General features: G+C 40.8%; 1 protein-coding gene across 1 annotated transcript in view; it reads right to left on the minus strand.

Moving 5' to 3' along the window:
* CDK8 (cyclin-dependent kinase 8) overlaps positions 1–14,336 on the minus strand; it is a 68,544-nt gene extending 54,208 nt beyond the window's left edge. The window contains exons 1-2 of the mRNA XM_009327757.1: positions 14,263–14,336; positions 1,957–2,067 (exon numbers count right to left, since the gene is read on the minus strand). Of these exons, the coding sequence (XP_009326032.1) occupies positions 1,957–2,067; positions 14,263–14,286 (135 nt within the window). The 5' untranslated portion in view covers positions 14,287–14,336. The remainder of the gene's footprint in view (positions 1–1,956; positions 2,068–14,262) is intronic.
* Positions 14,337–18,061: the final 3,725 nt, after the last annotated feature.

Consider the following 18,061-nt stretch of genomic DNA (forward strand, 5'->3'; position numbering starts at 1 on the left):
AAAGGTAAAAATGGAGCTGCACGGAGGAGAGAAACACTGACAAAAAAGTGACAGTCCCTGCCCAGTCAGCCAAGCACCACATGCACGAGCATCCCTGAGCCTGAGCCACAAGTTTCGCCTCCTCTCACCTCCCACTTCCACTGACTCCAAAGCAAACGTTATTTTTCATGCAGTGGCCAGAGAGAAGTGAATCTTCAGAGACAGAAGGACAGATGGCTTTCCTGGACCTTTTTGTTCCTGCTCTCATATACTCTGTGCCCTTCTCCCAGCCTTGTTTGAGACCTGCTGCGCTAGATATGCTCAGCGCTGGAGGACTTTGTCCATAACCGGGCACAGAGCCAGCCCAGTCACAGCAGCTCGGTCTCTTGCATCCAGATACAGTGAACAACCAGGAGCTGGCACAGTTGGGGAGTTCTGGAATTTATACAGGTATGTGCACGTAAACATAAAGGTCAAAATTGAGGGTCATTCCTAAGTTACTGATATTTAAACCAGTATTTTGTTAACAGAGGTGCTTCTGCAGTGATTCTGGTTAAGTATGAAGCAATGCAGAAATGTATAAATATAAACAAGGACAGGTCACTATTAGTCACAATCCTCCAAACAAATACAAAGCCTTGCAGCACATTTTGAAACAAAAAAACCTCACACATTTCTAAACTTCTGCAGCTTAGCATATCATAAATACAGGGGAGCAGTGAAAAAAAGAATGTGCTTGTTTTTTCTCCACATTAGAAAAAAAGCTTTACTCCATTTCCTCAAGATTTTTGTTTGTTTTGTTTTGTGCAGCAGCCTTAAGAACTTCTCAACATTTCAGTTGTTTGGTAATTTTGTCTTAATTTTATTTTGGCAATGAAATGTCAATACCAAGTATTGGAACTTCCAAGACATTGAACTGGGAGAAAATATCTTCAATTCAGCTCAGCTGAAGGAAAATTGACACACTAGTTCTTAGGCAAATATTACTGCATTATTCCCAACTACAAGGAACACCATTTTCAAAAGAAATTAGTTTTAATTTGGTTTGTTCATCTTAGCTGTCTGTCTAAACTACATGCAGAGGAAAAACCAACTCATGATTCATACTACGCACGTCTTACATGAACACATACATCAAAATTTCCATGTCATTCCAAATTGCCTCTGTTGTACCCTTTGATACGAATCTTCATATCTCTTAAGGTTAGTATTACAGTACTTATTCCATTGAGAGCAATGCTGAAAATGTATGCCAGATTTAATTCGAGGCAAACATACCTTTTTTCAGGGAAGTCAAGGTTGCATTGGATTTTCGATTCTTTACAATGCTACTTTAATTTTTTTACTTTTTTTTTTTTTTAAACATTCCAAATGGATGTTAAGGTTACAAATACTAAGTTAACAGAGGAAAAGGGTATGTATCTTAAAACAAGTTTATTTCACCTTTAATGTGTTTATATTTTAAACAGCCTTCCTCCCAAATATATGAAATTTCAGCAGATGAGTTGAGTAAAAAGCTCTTCCCACTGAAACGTATGAATTAAATTTCAATTATATGCACTGGCATTACTCTCACTTCATGCATTCATGGATGACATGCAATGTAACTAAAACTCCAAATTGTCCTATTCAGCCAATAAGTTTGTCATTTTTCAAAGGGAATCCACCTGCATAATCAATTACATTTTCCTGCACCCTACTTTAGCTGTAATAGAGGGTTATATCTGCATTTATTTAACTAGATTTCTAGCTACTGAGAGCTGAATGCAGATTTTTATCTTCCTAAAGAGGTCACAGATTAACTGTGTAGCGTGCTTACCCAACATTTTCCATTGCTTTTTCTTTAGTACTGAAAATGTTTCCAAGAAACACCGGGCAAAAGGCTATACTGTTTTTAAACCAATGCATCTTCCCTGACCTTGTCCCTTTTCTGCAACTGAAACTCTAAGCCTGGTACCTACAAGCAATTCACCTTACCCAGAGGTCATGCTCAGCGTAGTCAAAGAGAAGCCACACTTTCCTGTCAGCATGAGAAAGAAACACCTTTTGCAGAGAAATGACATTTGGATGCTTGAGCTCCCGCAGCAACTGCAAAATAAAGAAAGTCCACAACAGTTATATCCACACATCCAAAGCTGTGAAAGGGCTGGAAAGATGAATGCTTTAATAGTCTTTGCTACATATTCTACCATACAAACAAGAAAAGCTGAAATCTGCAAGTCACGGAAAACAGCACATATTTTTTTCATGAAAGAACCAGTCATTAGTTTGAAACCAAAGCTGAAAGCAGGTCGTAACCCCCTTAGGGCGTTCACTTCCTATTCATTTCCTAAAAGTTGAAGTCTGTGTAAGCCTCACTATTATCCAAGAAGACTCTGCAAACAGCCAGCTGTGGCACCTGCCCTTTCCCATAGGCTGTAATCTTTGACAGAGCCATTTGGGGTATCCAATTTTCTCCTGACTCCCAATTATCCGATAACCCTGCGTTTTGGTTGCAGCCGTTCAAGGCTGAATGGGATGACTCATTTAGAGCCTGTCAATGCAGTCGGCTAAATGAAGATGTGGTTTGTAAGATGGAGTCAGCTGATCGACAAGGTCACCACCACCTACAGAAGAAGGTCCGACTCCCTCCCACAGTGTGTATTACACCAGTTTTGTCACTCACAGAAGCCATCCACGAAACAGCTCCCAGTTCAGGAGAAAACTAACCGAGACACACAAAGGCATTAATTTTCTGCCGAGTTCCTGAGCTGAAATGACTCACGGCACTAACAGCAGACCCAGCACTAGCGAAGGCACACAGCTAGGAGCAAGAACCTCTTTCAGCAGCAGTGAGCCATTAAACCAGCTCAGCTGCTTTAGAAACTATAGCTTTAACCACCACCAAAAGGAAAACGTAGCCGAGATATAGCACAAAAACTGAATACAGACAGCATCAGCCTATTTGAGCTCTACTGGTCATGTTACAATTATACTGTACTCACACAATTGCTAAGAAACAAAAACTTTATCGAAGCAAATTATTGTCAAGTGTGGCTACCCGAGACTAGATGAACTCTTGCCAGCTCAGTCTGCCAGAAATGATGACATTTTTAGTAAAATGAATGGCTAGGTTTGTTTTTTTTTTTTAAAGCCAAGGACAATTTGAACTACTATTTGAATACAGAACAGAAAATTAACATTTCATGTCTGAGATTGAATCTATTTTCAATAAAATACAATTTTCCCCGCTATGTAATATAGGAAACGAAAATTCATTCCTTTCTACTGAAACTTTTGTCACATGTGGTAACATTTTAGCTGCTACTGAGACAGTAAAATGGGAGTGGATATCTGCATATGTTTGTTTCCTTCTTTTCTATTTCATTTGAGACAGACTCTTACCCCTACTCACTGACCAGAGTCTTCAGCATGGCATTTCTTGAGCATGAGGAGCTAGCCCACAGAGCTTTTATCTCAAGTATGAGATCAAACAGGGAGACGGAGGGTTGAGGAGACAATGCAACATTACAAATCAATGCAGAAGGTAGTAGTTTCAGCATGTTAAACCTCTTAATCTTAAGATTTGTAAAAGCATTACATAGAGGAATTTTAAGGCAGGATCTGCAAGAAGCGTGGAATTCTGTAAATGCCTATAATTCCTACACAAAGCGTAAGATCAGCATGGGGAAAACCAAGAAATGCTTATTTGTAGTTTTTTTATCAATTACAGGTGGGGACCATCTGTGGTAGGTTGACCCCAGCCAGCAGCTAAACCCCACAGAACCACTTGCTCACCCCCCTCAGTCAGATGGGAGAGGGAGGGCAAAAAAAGCAAGAATATTTGTGGGTGAGGATAAGACTTTAGTAAGTGAAGGAAAGAGGAATAAAAAAAAAAACAACCCCCAAGCAATGCAAAGGCAATCACTCACCACTTCCCACAAGCAGACCGATGCCCAGCCAGTCTCCGAGCAAAGGCTACCTCCCCAAAGGGAGGAGGGGCAGAGTGGGAAAGAGAGAAAGCCTGGACACTGTGCAAGCACTGCTCAGCAATAGCCAAAACACTGGTGGGTTATCAACACTGCTTTAGTTGCAAATCCAAAATACAACACTGTGTGGGCTGCTATGGAGGAGAAGCACTGCATCCCAGCCAGAACCAGCACAGCATCAAAGACCATCGGTGGGAATCAGCCTCTTCACAGCAAATGAGGTTATACGGTTTAAGGATACATTGCGCCAGCCCTTATAGTGAAGGACTTTTTGGTGAATCAGTATAAATTCACAGCTTAATTCATCAAAATGTTTAGCATAAATTTAACTTGTGGCAGGTGCACCCGCCCTGACAAAGACTGGGGGCATTAAGACCACTGTGTCCTTACTTTTCACGCCCTTACTTTCGCACCTTTACAGTGGTGAATGCGGACCATCACGTACACACTTTGGGCCAGTAATTATGGTCACATATACACCTCCAGCAAGGGGTAAGAAAATTAATGCCCTCAGTCAATTAGAACTGACCACAAATCAGATTCGACCAGGGTATAAATGGAGGCCCACTGGAGGGCAAGTTGAGCCGGTCCTCCTCGGAGCAGCAGGCCTGCAGTCGGGGACCCTCCCCTTGGGTCAGGACGCTGCCCAAGGAAACTCCGAGGTTGAGAGCCCTCATCTTACAGGTGAGTGATTGTGCACATTTTGGATACTCATTTCTAAAGCCAACTGTGCAGTATTAATTCCTCCTACACTGTCCTGAACCTGTGGTTTACTGATGTTGTCACAGCGCTGAACAATTTTGATAAGCCTCATTTCTAGTTAGTTTTCTGCTAAACAATTTTGGTTTAAATAAAGTTTATCTTGGAATCGATCACCTGCCCAATTTGATTTCATGAGCCTCCATGACATAACTGTACCCAGGAGATTGCATGACAGTTCAGCAGCTATGTGTCCATACCAAAATTTTATCAGATGTCCTGTGGCCAGATGACACACCTGTACCAGACAAGAGACTATTCCTCGATGAGAAGAGGCAGATACTAGTCAGGGCTCTAGAAAATAATGTAATTTTCCTCTTCACCCCCTTCCTGTCCCATTTTAAGTCCATCCTAACTCCTTGTTCCCCAGGTAGCAGCTATCACCCACTTTAAAAACCCAACCTTTTCACATCAAATGTGATCCACCTTGGAGGACACACAGAGAACCCATCACCAAAGCTGGTCCAGAACATGACACGATGAGAAACTTCGAGTAATGCAGCAAAAGGGTTCCCTGTCTGTGTAGTAATGCAACATGGACATAATTCTCCTTTGCTTGTGCTAGGGGTAGTCAATCCTGTGGACTTTGAGCTTCACAGCATTCCTCCTGGTCTTCTAGACAACAGGCTGCTGCTCTTCCCTGTTTCCAAATCCTGCCAGTAGCAAGGTACAAGTAATTGAGCATGCATTCTTATAGGCACACACTAAGTTGTGTCCACACACAACAGAGACATGACCAGCCACATTGGTAACAACAGAGGCAGAACCGCATCTTCTTTGCGGGCATCCACATTAAAACAACACAACTGGCCTGGATCCCATTTCTCCACTCTGGCTAATCAGGCTTAAAGTTCACATACATGCACAGGTCCCTCAGACTCCAGTGCAGACCTTAAATCTGCTCAGAATCCAAGCTCAGGCACCGTGGCCTTTCATCCAGGTTCCAGCTCCGACGTTGGGTCTCTCCCCATTTTCAGTCTCCTCCTGCTTGCCAGTTCTGCATGCTTGAAGTTCACTAGCAGATCACACACACGAACACTCACACAGCTCTCCCTGATGGCTCATCTCCTTCCCTTTTTCCCTACCTTTTATCCTTCCTCTAAACATCCCACAGTAAGTTTTACACAGTCCCAGCAGCCCCCTCAAATACCCAATAAAATCTCTATCCCCCGTAAGATCCATAGCAATCTGCTTTCCCTTCTCATCTGTTACAAAGCCCTGGTTGAATCTCTTCAAGGATACACCCAAGAGATTCCTTTTGCGGCCCATGACTAGCGTCATAAGAGTTCTGTCCTTCGTTACTGTCTCTGATAGCAGCTGTTAATGGTTTGTGCATCTGTGTGCTCAGTTTATCGTTCTTGCTGGTTTTTGCCTTTGCCTTTTACGCTGAATAGCCTAACTACATATTCTTTCAGGCTACTTAAAAAAACTGATGGGTTTGGTCACAGCTAGACAGCCATAAGCACTCCAGTGAATAGGATGGCTAATATACATCAGCAAAACCATCAGAACAAGGAAACGATTGCTGCAGTGGTGACAGATGATCCCTGAATCACTGTCTTGGAAAGGCTGAAACGCTCCAGGGCAGTGATAACGCAGAGTGACAAATGCAAACACTGTCTGAAGGACAGGAAAAGCTCATGCAGATGGTAACACATCACATGGGCTGTAAACAGCATTTCCAGCAACCTCACTCTCCGTGAACCAGGCCTCTCTAGCCCATATGCCACATGCCTTTCCTACCAGATGACTCGCCTTGTGTCCAGCAGCTGACAGAGTTCACTGAAGACAAAGTAGACTGCAAGAAACACCGTTTGACTATCAGTATGATGCCTGCTAATGATAAAGGCCACTTTTTGGCCCAATGATTCCGATATCTAATTACTTCTGTGTATCCTAGTTCAGTTCTATAGAACACAAAGAGAAAGCAGACAAAAACTATGCGTTTGGCTCTCAGTAAATTACCTTCGTTTGCATATCACATGATGATTCAAATCCATTTCTACAACCAAAAAGGTTTCCCTTAAATTAGTTGGTCTGAGTGCCCCTTATAAAGAAGGAAGACCCAACCGACCTTCAAAGAAATAGAAATCAGCAAATTATGAAGATGCTGATACATCTGGTTTGACTTGAGTGTTACAACCTCATGTTGTCCCTGGCTGGTCTTGCCCTTGCTTTCATAAATACTGTTCAAGAAACAGCAAGGGAAACAGCATCCCTACGTGCAAGTCCTGGGCTCACACTAAGGTTTCTCCATCTCCCTCTTGAAATGCAGAAATACTCATTCCACAGCCATGGGGCAGCTGCAGAACAGTAAATGGAAGTGTCCTAACAATGCATAAAATTGTTAAATTGCTTCACGAACAAGGACAAAGTGGGGTAAGACAGGACATTATTAAATAATCAACAGCAGCATTAAAGCAGCCTGGCAAACTGCCGCATAACTAAGGCAAATCGTTTCTTGCACAGGGACACTAACAATAATTACCTTTCACATCAAATATGAGCTGAACTCAGCACAAGTCTTGATGCACATGATCTTCCTCCAGTGTTATTCCCACATTTCCCATACAGCCCTCCACCGCTACAGACACTTCTCATGAGCCAAGACACTGCACTTTGTGTAAGTGAGGATTTCTAACTTTACTGCAAATGTCATTCCACCCCCACTCTTGATGCTTGCTACTATACATGGTCCGCAGGGAATGTAACCTGTTAAGTGTTGCAATACTACCATGCTTACTTCTATAACTGAGCACAAACTCATTTGCTAGAGCAACTGGCCAGGTGACCTGGCCCAGGAGGAGTTTCTCTGATGTCCCGTCTCAGGACATTAGCTATTTTAGAAAAGGCAACTCCTTGCTCTCACTGCCTTCCTATGAGTGCTATGCAGCATGTTTCTCCCAAAGCTTACGACAGTCAGAAAGCTGGCTAGACACAAAGCCATAGGCAATATCAAGCAAAACATTCACTTAAGCAAAAATCACTACTGTGTCATCTTGCTAGTTTGATGGAGTAAATTCAAAATCTAATCATCTCATGCTTCAGAAAGGCTCACATCAGTTCCATCAAGTGATCCAGCAACAAACAAATCATATATGAATAGTCATGCCATGGCCTTAAGATGGAAAATGGGCAAACAGGGACTCGGAACAGAAAGCAGATTGCAGCTGATGGAGAAAAAGGTGATTTTCAGACCAGAAGATGACCAACAAAGATTTAGTCATCCGGTAACAGATAAGATACCAGTGGAACTACTGCTGCAACAGATGAGTATAGGCAGTAGCGAGACATTACCTGAAATGCTATGCGCAATTCTGGCCAATTCAGGGAAGATTAATTCCAACTGCAACAGGGCAAAGAAAGCCCAAGCCTACACCCAGGGGATGGGAGGGGTCTGCACAACGGGAAACCAGCAAGCCAAGCCAAAATCCTTATAGCTAGCCAAAACAAAGCCAGAGAAAGAAAACAGTCTCTCTCTCACTTTAAAATGAAAGTGGGAGAGAAGAGCTATTCTAACTAACTGACAATATTATCATAAGTACAAATGGGTATGAACTAGTCATGATTAATTTTGGCTTAAAGGATGAATAATGTTTATAGAGTCATTACTAGAACGAGACTCAGGAACTACCTTCAGAGATTCTTCTTTTCCTTACAAGTTGAACTTGTAGTTTGCTAAATTTCTGAAGGTGCACTTTGCTTGTCTGCAACAGCAGGAGCAGAATGTGACGACTCCAGAGGTGTCATCCAATTCTATATTCATAAAATCAATTTCTAAAAAAAAAATTTCACATCACTATTCTTAGTTTCCTATCAAAAACTGGAGCTCTACTCAAGTACTTTAAACTTGTTATTTAAACCAAAACCCAAATTTTATTACACTAGTTCTTAAATCCCAAGCTGGCTTAGCTGCTATCCAGTAGATTGAAGATCTGTTTGTTTCAATGTAAATACAACTTTACAGTTTTATATTCTCATGAGTCAGATATTCCACAGTACTAAAAAAGAACAAAATACCTGCTGAAAGTACATGCTGGTTTCCTTTCAAGAGTGTTCAAATGAAAGCTTACAAAGGCAATGAAACAGAAAAAGTTATAATACTGCTCACCCTATGAATTTATTATGAAGCTGACAATACATTTTTGAAGCTCCAGTTCTTCAGACATACAACCGTGTGAAATTGTTGCTTTATTTTATTCTTTTGTTTTTATTTTTAAAGTCCTAAATGTTGCAAAAAAGAAGCCTGACAACACAAAATGTCAGGAGAAAAAATGCACATTTCTGTTTTTAACTTCTGTGGTTTCCAAAACAAATGAGTCTTACATGATCACACATACAAGTCAATATTTATTAGCACCTCTTATGTCCAAAGTATTAGAAGAGGTGTTATTAAAGGTTCTCTGAAAGTAAGGAGGTGGGTGAAGAATCCAGATGAGACAGACACTGGATGTCAAGCTTGGTCAAATTCTGCTGTTCACAGAAAACATTATGATTCCTAAGGATTCCAATTTCTAACATTTAATCAGTATCTTTGTCCCACTTTCACAGAACTAAAAATAATACTACCCTCCCTTTATATAAAATCTCTCAAGAATACCATTTGTGGCCCTGTAAAATAGCTCGATGAAGTACTCAGTCACAACTTACATTTTACATACCATACTACTATTAAATTAAAGCATTTGAGAGTCATTAGACTTGCCAAAGAGGGTCAAATCAAACATTTGCCTTCCTTAATACCTTGCTGCCTTTCACCACCTGGAAAGATTACTAAGAAACCATTAGTTGTCTTCTGACATGAGGACTGTACTCATCTAAACGATTTCTGTGTTTGGTCTTGTGGGAAACTGCTTTCACTGTTGGTGTGGAAGGGACATGACGGCCCCCATAACCTGAGGAACCTGCACCCAAATATTGTTCCTTATCACATAGCTGATACAGGATCTCTTCTAGAAAGCTCACTGGGACAGTCATTTGTTCCTCACCAGGGGAAAATGTTGGAGGGTGAATCCTGGAGTCACCCAGTTTCAGCTTCTGCCTCATGGGGTCCCTCCAGCTGCTGCATGCTGCCTCAGAGTCCCTGGTCACCCTCAGACCAGGTCTGAAAGAGCCCTTAAGCTCTTCTTTCATCCCCTCCACTGGCAGAGGGGGAAGAGGCCTGATAATCATGTAATGACATGTTCTTGTCAGCCAGGACATGGAAGCCCCAGTGTGTGAGGAGGACCAATTCACCTCCACAGCAGCCGCCTCCGCTGAGGTCAACTCAGCCAAGACCCCCAGTCAACAGCAGCTCCCTTCTCACCTGCCCAGGGTCACAGGCCTACTGCTCTAGCTCTGCCTCTACTTCTCTGCCACCTTCCAGCCCAGAAGCCAAAAGCCAGGGTGGCAGAACAGTTGCAGAGGTGAGCAGGACTGCTGCAGAGGCTTTCCCTTTCAGGTAAGGGCAGCAGTCATCAACCAGCTATCTCTCTGCTTAATCTCACACTGCCCAGGTACCACATGCCTGCTCCCTGCAAAGCCGGCCAAGCCTGATGGAAGGAGAGCTGTACTGGGCCCTGAGCCTCCTGCCTGGGAGGCAAAAATCAATACTCCCCTTTCTTTTGTTAACGCTCAGACATGTGAACATTAGGGTACAAGTCTGCATTATACCCAAACCACCCCTGCAGGTTCCTACCACTCCCTGTGAGCCACATGAAGCAATGGTGTGACCAAAGGATGGTTCAACTCAGCTTGCTCACACAACAAAAATTAACAAAACTGTTCATTATCCCTTTGCTGAAGATGAACTTCCTCATCCTGCAGACACACTATCACTAGATCCAACACAGAGGACATCACCTTTTGTGATGACAGCCTTGCATCTGTTATAATAGGAAACCACAAAATCCTAGGAATGCCCAAATGCCTCCAAGGCAGACCTAAAGAGTGGTAACGATCAGAGAAGCCAGCTAGTTATTGTTCTGTAGTTTTCTGTCCCAGCTCCGGAAGACTAAAGGCTGTTTTAACTTGTACAAGCTGGCTATGGTGCTTGAAGGACATCACACAGACAGGAGACAGCCAGAGTACAACATGGTCCACCCCAGCTCTGCTTTGTCCCATTCAGCATTTCCATCACCAACAGTGTCTGTCACCGTATCTAACAGTTCCTCTTCAGAGCCAATTCACAAACTAATGCTATCATATAATACTAATATGTGGTGGTTTTACACACAAACAAGCTTTTCAGGGATATTCTGTCAACCAAACCAGGCACCAAAAAAACCAGAGCTACATGGAAGTCCTGCAAAAAGTAAAAAAAAAAAAAAAAAAAAGAAGAAAAAACCCCACCAACCACCCAAGCAACTTCTTACTGGCCAAAGGAAGCACAGACAAGTGAACTACTTGCAAACCTGCTAAAACTGAATGAAAAATACTAATCAACAAGAAAAATGCAGAAAGTCACTTGATTACTTTAAAACCTAAGACTCCTGTACAGGAAACTGCCCAACCCAAAATCCTGAAGCTCTATTTGAAGCCTAGGTAACTACTCCAGCTTCCTACAGCCTTGAAGAATTCAGGCTTTGCAAACTGTGATATAGCATTTGCTGCGCTATTCCAGGTGGATAGGCTTTAACGACTTTCTTCCTTGTGATTAAATCAGAAGACGAGGAATCGAGTGTTTGGGCTTGTATGTTTTGTATATTTTATATACAAATCTTCTCACCATTCTATCCCTCTGCTCACCCATCTAATATAAATCCATCTCTTGGTATGATGAGCATGCAGTTTTTAGTGCCTGCTTAAATCCTCAGAAGTGAAAGTGCAGATCACAAAAAAGATACCCGGAATCCCAGGCAGTGCGCACATCTGCAGAGAACAAGAGATGAGCAGCCAAACATTCAGTTAAGGTTCTAGAGGAGGCAAGATTCACAAATGCTTACCCTGGTGGATGAATTTGGGGAAAGATAAGGAAGAATATAACACTACAACTATCTTGATAGTAAAGATACTGATTCAATTAGCATAATTAGCATAATAACTGTTAATTCTACCAGTTAAACAATTGGTTTACAAAAAATCATTGAAAAAACCTCTCTTATTTCAACAGAGTAAGAGACTAGCTAGGTTCTTGAACATTAGGTCTACGTTCTCATACTGCAGGAAGTACTGAAATGTAGAAAGTCTTTCATATACATATATAGGTTGAGCTCATCCCATAACTGAGTCAGTCGTTTCAACTCAAGTCTCTGACCTAGTTGAAGCCTTTCCCTGTAATTGATGTGTTTCAATAATTATTTTATTTTTCTGAAGATCTGACACTGTTCTTCAGCTCAGGTGTCTGCATCAAATAGACATTTTAGAAGAGTAAGCTATGGGCATTTTAAAACATATAAGTTGCTCAATAGTCCAAAACGGAAGTTAGTTGTCATAAACAAAACAAAAGCCATTGTAGAGTTATAAAAACAAGGGAGAGTTTCACTTGGATTTATATCAAACTGCACTCTTCTGGATAGTCACAGAGTAAAATAAACAAGCTTCAGCTCTCCAGGGAAACTGAAATGGATACATCTCATAGGCAAATCAAGCCATCCTCATTCCTCTTAATACAACCATGCTCATAAAATGCATTAATTGGGGTAGTCCAGAACACATTGTAACAAAGCCTGGTATTCAGCCTTGACTTTTTAAGTATGACAATAAATACTTTTTATTATTTAGATGTACAAATGACATTTTAGGGTGCAACACTGCTGATTAACTCAGTAGTATTTTCATATATACATTACACATACTCACATAATCAAGATAAACAGTATGGCTATTAATCTCAACTTGATCCATCTCCATATGAGGCTTCCAAACAGCAACATCAAAAGAACGGTAAGGAAAAGAGATTCAAATGCTAGAAGTCCATGGTGAATTATTAATTCAACTGCAGGAAAATTCAACCACAGTATCAGCAGTTGCAAGCTGGGAAGCATAACCAGAAGCAAAGTCAACAACAGCTCAAGAAACACTGCTTCAGGTTACTCTTTCTACCCCTACACCTGCTTTTGGGCTCCACTCCCCTCTCAAAGCCCACTTTCTTGGCATCTTTGGTGTCTTCAGTACGTTCCCCTCTTTGCCCCACTAACCCTCTCCCACGTGGGTTCCTGCACTGCACTGCTGTCCTCTTCAAAGGGCGCATGCTGCAGCAGCTCAGAGCAAGGAAAAAGCCTCCCTGCTTTTTGCTCCTCTTCCATCACTACCGGGGATCGCTGCCCAAGAGGAATGACTACACAACACTCCTCAAGTCATGTAATGAGGCCAAATCCTTCCCGACTGTCAGCCATGTTAGTGATTTGCTTTTAATTGACCAAAATTGAGTTAGGGTCATATCCAGAGCAGAGACACTTCCCTAACACCAGCCAAGCTTCTCCTGCCAAATTCAAGCAGAATAAAGTCTTCAAAACTCTTTAGGTAAATCACTGCAAAAAGATGAACAAAAAAATTTTCCCAAATCCCTCTGAAATGGCAGCTGACACCTCCCAAAAGCATTCAGTCTGAGGGAGTCACAGTATGTGGAAAATTTCTGCCAAAATGGTTGAAATAAGCAAAATTTAAGACCCTGTTTTCAGCTCCTTTAGTTCAGTGTGGATGTCTATGATGGCAGGGAGGCTCAGCTGTCATCAATGGACAGGAAGAGCTTCTCCTGAAGAATATTCTTTGCACTTCACTTTTTTCACCTCGCTCAGTTCAAGGACTAACGTGTTTGAAATCACAAAGCCAACTGGAAGTTGACAAAGTAGGAAAGCCTGGTATTCACTTCAATCAATAAAAATGAAATTAGGGTAGGTATAGTTTTACACTCTCGAGGAATATGGACTGAAAATAAACTATTCCCTTCACACACACGTTACATGCATTTCCTTGTAGTGAGCAATTTCAATTGAAGTATTTCAAGAAAAATAAAGCCAAGCAGCAGTATAACATAAGAACATACAACAGCTAAACTTCATAATACCAGTTTTACCAGTATTTATTTGGAAACTTGTCACAAACCATAACTTGACCATACTATTCACCAGTTTCTAACAACATGGAATATACAAATATAAACCTGAATAACCTAAGAAAACGTTTGAATAATATTCATGGGTGTATAACAGCCTCCGAGGCAACAACAATGCCAGTTTAGTCTGAAGTCTTCACTTAAATAGAAGCTAACATGTTTTAATCATTATGAGGCAATAAGAACTAATCTCTTTAGGAAGATATCTGAAGTACTAATGCGAAAGTCAGATCAAATACATAATTTAAGCCACTGACTCTAATCATGTTTTTAAACTGCTGCATTTAAAGTTAATCTGCCCCGAGGCAGGCAGTAAATGGTAACTTAAAAACAGTCATTTTTAGACAGCAAACATAACAGGTACGCAAAATCTTCCATGACATTTGTACTTATTTTATACCTCCATGATAAAAATATAGCACCCATAGCAGAACAACGATTCCGCAAACAAAAACCAGCATGCACTCAAATCAATACTTTTAATAAGTCTGTTTGCTAGTAGAAAGAACTAATGTTACTTACTGCTATTTCTCTGCATGCAGACATAGAAATTCCAGTACCTTCTATTTGCTTTAAAGCATAATCTTTATCATCTTTCCTGTGAAAGAAGAAAAGAAATTTTTTTTAAAAAGTGCACCATGACTTCAAAGTGAGCTCTTCACCACCATTCAGAGGACAGTTTCTAATTAATACAAATTCTGCATCTTATTTTCTTTTGATTCTTTACTAGTTTAATGTCTGGATACCCAGCTAAACCATAAGCTAACCATACCACCTTGATAAAGCTAAAATATAAATTTGCTCTCACTACATCAATAGGGATTTTTTTTTATTATTTTTTTAAATGCAATGACTGACATTTCTTCTATTAAAACGTCAACAAAGCAAACATTCAGTACATACTAGAAATAAGTCTAGTTAGGGGTACATCTCCCATAAATGTATTACTCTGGGACACAGCAAGTTTTCCCCATATTTTAGTGAATCCTTGAGTAGCCCAGAAGCAACATCACAGTAACATCTTTTCTTTCCTCTAGGTCACAAGATGTGTCCTAAAATTATGTTCCTACCAAACTAATAAAACTACCGAGATTAATAAAAAAACACAAGGTATCTATGCCATCTGAAGAATCCAGAGAAATGTTTTTTCAGCTTTAAACATGTATAACACTTAAACACCACCACCACCCCATACTTTAACCAGCATGTACCTTACAGGCATTTATTTAAAATGCAAACCTATTAGTAACTCCAGCTACCAAAAGCAAAATGAAGAAGACACTGCAGCAAAAGACGACATTGAACTCTTGTCCATCCTCAGCCTCAAAGAGCTGAAATTTTTAAGAAATGGAGTGCTTGTCCTTCCCACTTGTGGGCTGGTATCCACAGCACTCCTGGGGGACATGGCACTCAACAACATTTGGAGTGCTCGTATAGCCCCAGATCTCCGGGTTACATAAGAATCCTTATTAATTTTTAATGAATCCAGTTTTCACAGCTGTGAAGAGCCACCCTGGAAAAATGCAACTCAAACATCCTAAAGGCAAACAAAACAAAACTGTAGTTAAGCATTTAAAACGTATGCACTTGTTTCCTCCAGCTCGCACTAAATATTCGCAAGGCTTTGAATTGAATTCCTACCTGAAACACACATTTTCCCCTACTCATCACTACCTTTTTAATCCCTCAAATTATCAGGTCTCGTCCAAGAGATTTTTTGTGGAGTTCAAAGACAACCCGCTGTTAGCAATAACCTTTCAAAACAGAGGAGAGAGGAAAAAGTGGGAGATTAATGGACAAAAACTGAACACAGTTAATGAGGAGGAAAAATGAAACAGCGAGTAGGCAAGAGCAGATTTCAGTAAGAGGGCAATTACATGGATTCAGCAAGATAAAAGGGGAAAAGCTACAGGATCTGACACAAACAAGAAAAAAAGAGTAGGGAGGACAACGATAGAAGGCACTAAAAAACTTCCATATAATAAAAACCTAAAACTTCCCTGTCTGGAAAAGAAAGAGCCAATGCTGAGCACAAATTCATACATGGCCAAAACAAGGTGGGAATAGGGAACAACAATCCCCTATTTCCCACCTTAGAGGAAAACAAATTGCATGAAGCCCAAAACCAAGAAACCATTATGGTATTAAGCACATAATTAAACTGTGCAACTCATGATGACAGAATATTATAGGGATCAAAAGTATAAATGGATTTCAAATCAAATTACACAAATTTACAGTGGATAGGGGAGTTATGGACCACTCCATGAGCTGCTACTGAACATAACCCCAATCTGCTTTCTAGCACAGAGATTTCCTATGCTGCTGATAGAAAAAGATAGAGAAATTTTCTCAGCTAAAAATCATTTTACCCTCTATCTGCCTTAGCTAGCAATGGCTTGCGGCCATTACTGGATACAAACATGAAGCAAAATGGATTGGACTAGAGGTTATTCTCATTGCCCGTTGTGCTCATCTACTTAGTTTTCGAGGTGTTTGGAGAAATCCTTATTTCGTGACAAGTGCCACCAACACAACTGTTACTGTTACAAGCATTACCACGGACAGAATATGGAGCAAAGTGGGTCAGACTAAAGTTTATTCTCATTGCTCTGTTGCTTATCTGCTTAGATTTCAAGGTATTTGAAGGAGAACTCAGTATAATGAGAAATGCTACCATACAACTGGTATTATTACAAGCATTTCTGGTAGCACTGTCTACAATGAAGCCTGCCTTGCATTTAAGATTGTATGACTATTTTTAATTGATCAATTTTTTGCCAGATTAAGTCTGGACTAAAATTTTCCATACCAGATGGCAGACTTTCTCTGGAAATTTTTAGAAAAAAATACTTCAGCTGTTTCCTAGAACAAAACTGGAAGAAGACGCTTTCAGTTGTGTATGTTAACTCTTTTACAATCATTGCTTTAATGCTGAAATCTGACAGGGGGTTTAAGAACATACCATTTGGCCTCTTCAAATCAATGGATGAAATAAGAAGTCTCTGAAAATTAATCTTCTCACATTAACAAGCAGTTAAAGAACTGAGATCAAGAGATCCCATGCCCAACCTCACTTTGCCCTTACAGCAACCCAGGGCTGTGGGGAATTAACCACTCGCTCATTTGCTCTGCCCAGGTGCTGCATGCAGGAACCGAGAGCAAGTGGCCTCTGCCCTGTCCTCAACCTACCCAACCAGTTTAGAGGAAGTATAAGCATGGTAAAAAGAAGGAAAAGAAACTACAATTTAGGGATAAAGCACATTTTTAGCACCTCACTACACTCTCCTCCAGAACCTGAAAAAATAACCAAAGACTTCCAAGACTTAAGTTCTCTGAATTGTGCAGGCACAGTTGAGATACAAAGTAATAAACCAATTCCTAACCCTCTCTAACATCTGTTCTACACTGAGGCTGGTAACACGCCATGGTTACCCATTACACCATTAGTACCAGCTTTTCCATTAACAGAAGTTGGAAAATCCTACTTCTACCTTTGAGCCAAGCGAGATTTTCTTTCTAAAACTTAGTGTAATTCCTTGGGAGCCAAGGGAACTGGGGGAATAGTTTTTAAAGGGAGTGATAAGAGTCTACAAAAGTGTTATGAAGCCAAAAGAAAGGCCAAACGGAGTGACCAAGCTTATTTTACACAACTTCCAAAAATATTTTGCCAATAGTCTGTTTAGAATCATAACACAGCCCGAATGGCTTCCCCATGGTTTTGGATATGGGCAATTTCCTTCTCTGAAGATAAAGAGATGTTCAATGACAAGACAGGAAAAAGCAAACAGTAAGAAAAAAAAAAGGGGGGGGGGGAACCCTGTTTATAAACACCTTCCACAGCCAACTGTAAGTAACAAAATTGGCCACTTAACAGCTTGCATTTTAAGGGCACAGTAAGACTCAAAGCATAATTCAACTAAATTTCTTCCTTCTAACAGAGACGTCCTGTTGGGAAAACCTGTCCTCTTTCTCTGCTGCCTGGGAATGAGACGTTAAGTAACTTCAGCAGCTCCTCCACCTACCAGCAGGCTTAGAAAAGCTGGTCAATCTGCAAACTTATTTTCATGCTAATATATTCACACTTTCCTGCACGTAAGTAGGCTCGCATCTTCAACACAGTAATACTCTGCACTAGTAACAGGCAGTTGTGAGAACGATAAGAATAAGAAAACTCACTTTGTACACGGCTGCTGGAAATAGCAGTGTTTATTGTAGTCACACACAAACTACATAACCTTGTGTAAAAATGTCATTTCCTCAGAGGGACATTAACATCAGAGGCACAAATTTGAAAAAAAATGGGTAGCTGCAACACCAC

The sequence above is a fragment of the Pygoscelis adeliae genome, unplaced genomic scaffold (assembly GCF_000699105.1).
Source record: "Pygoscelis adeliae isolate BGI_AS28 unplaced genomic scaffold, ASM69910v1 Scaffold14, whole genome shotgun sequence".
Taxonomy (NCBI): Eukaryota; Metazoa; Chordata; class Aves; order Sphenisciformes; family Spheniscidae; genus Pygoscelis; species Pygoscelis adeliae.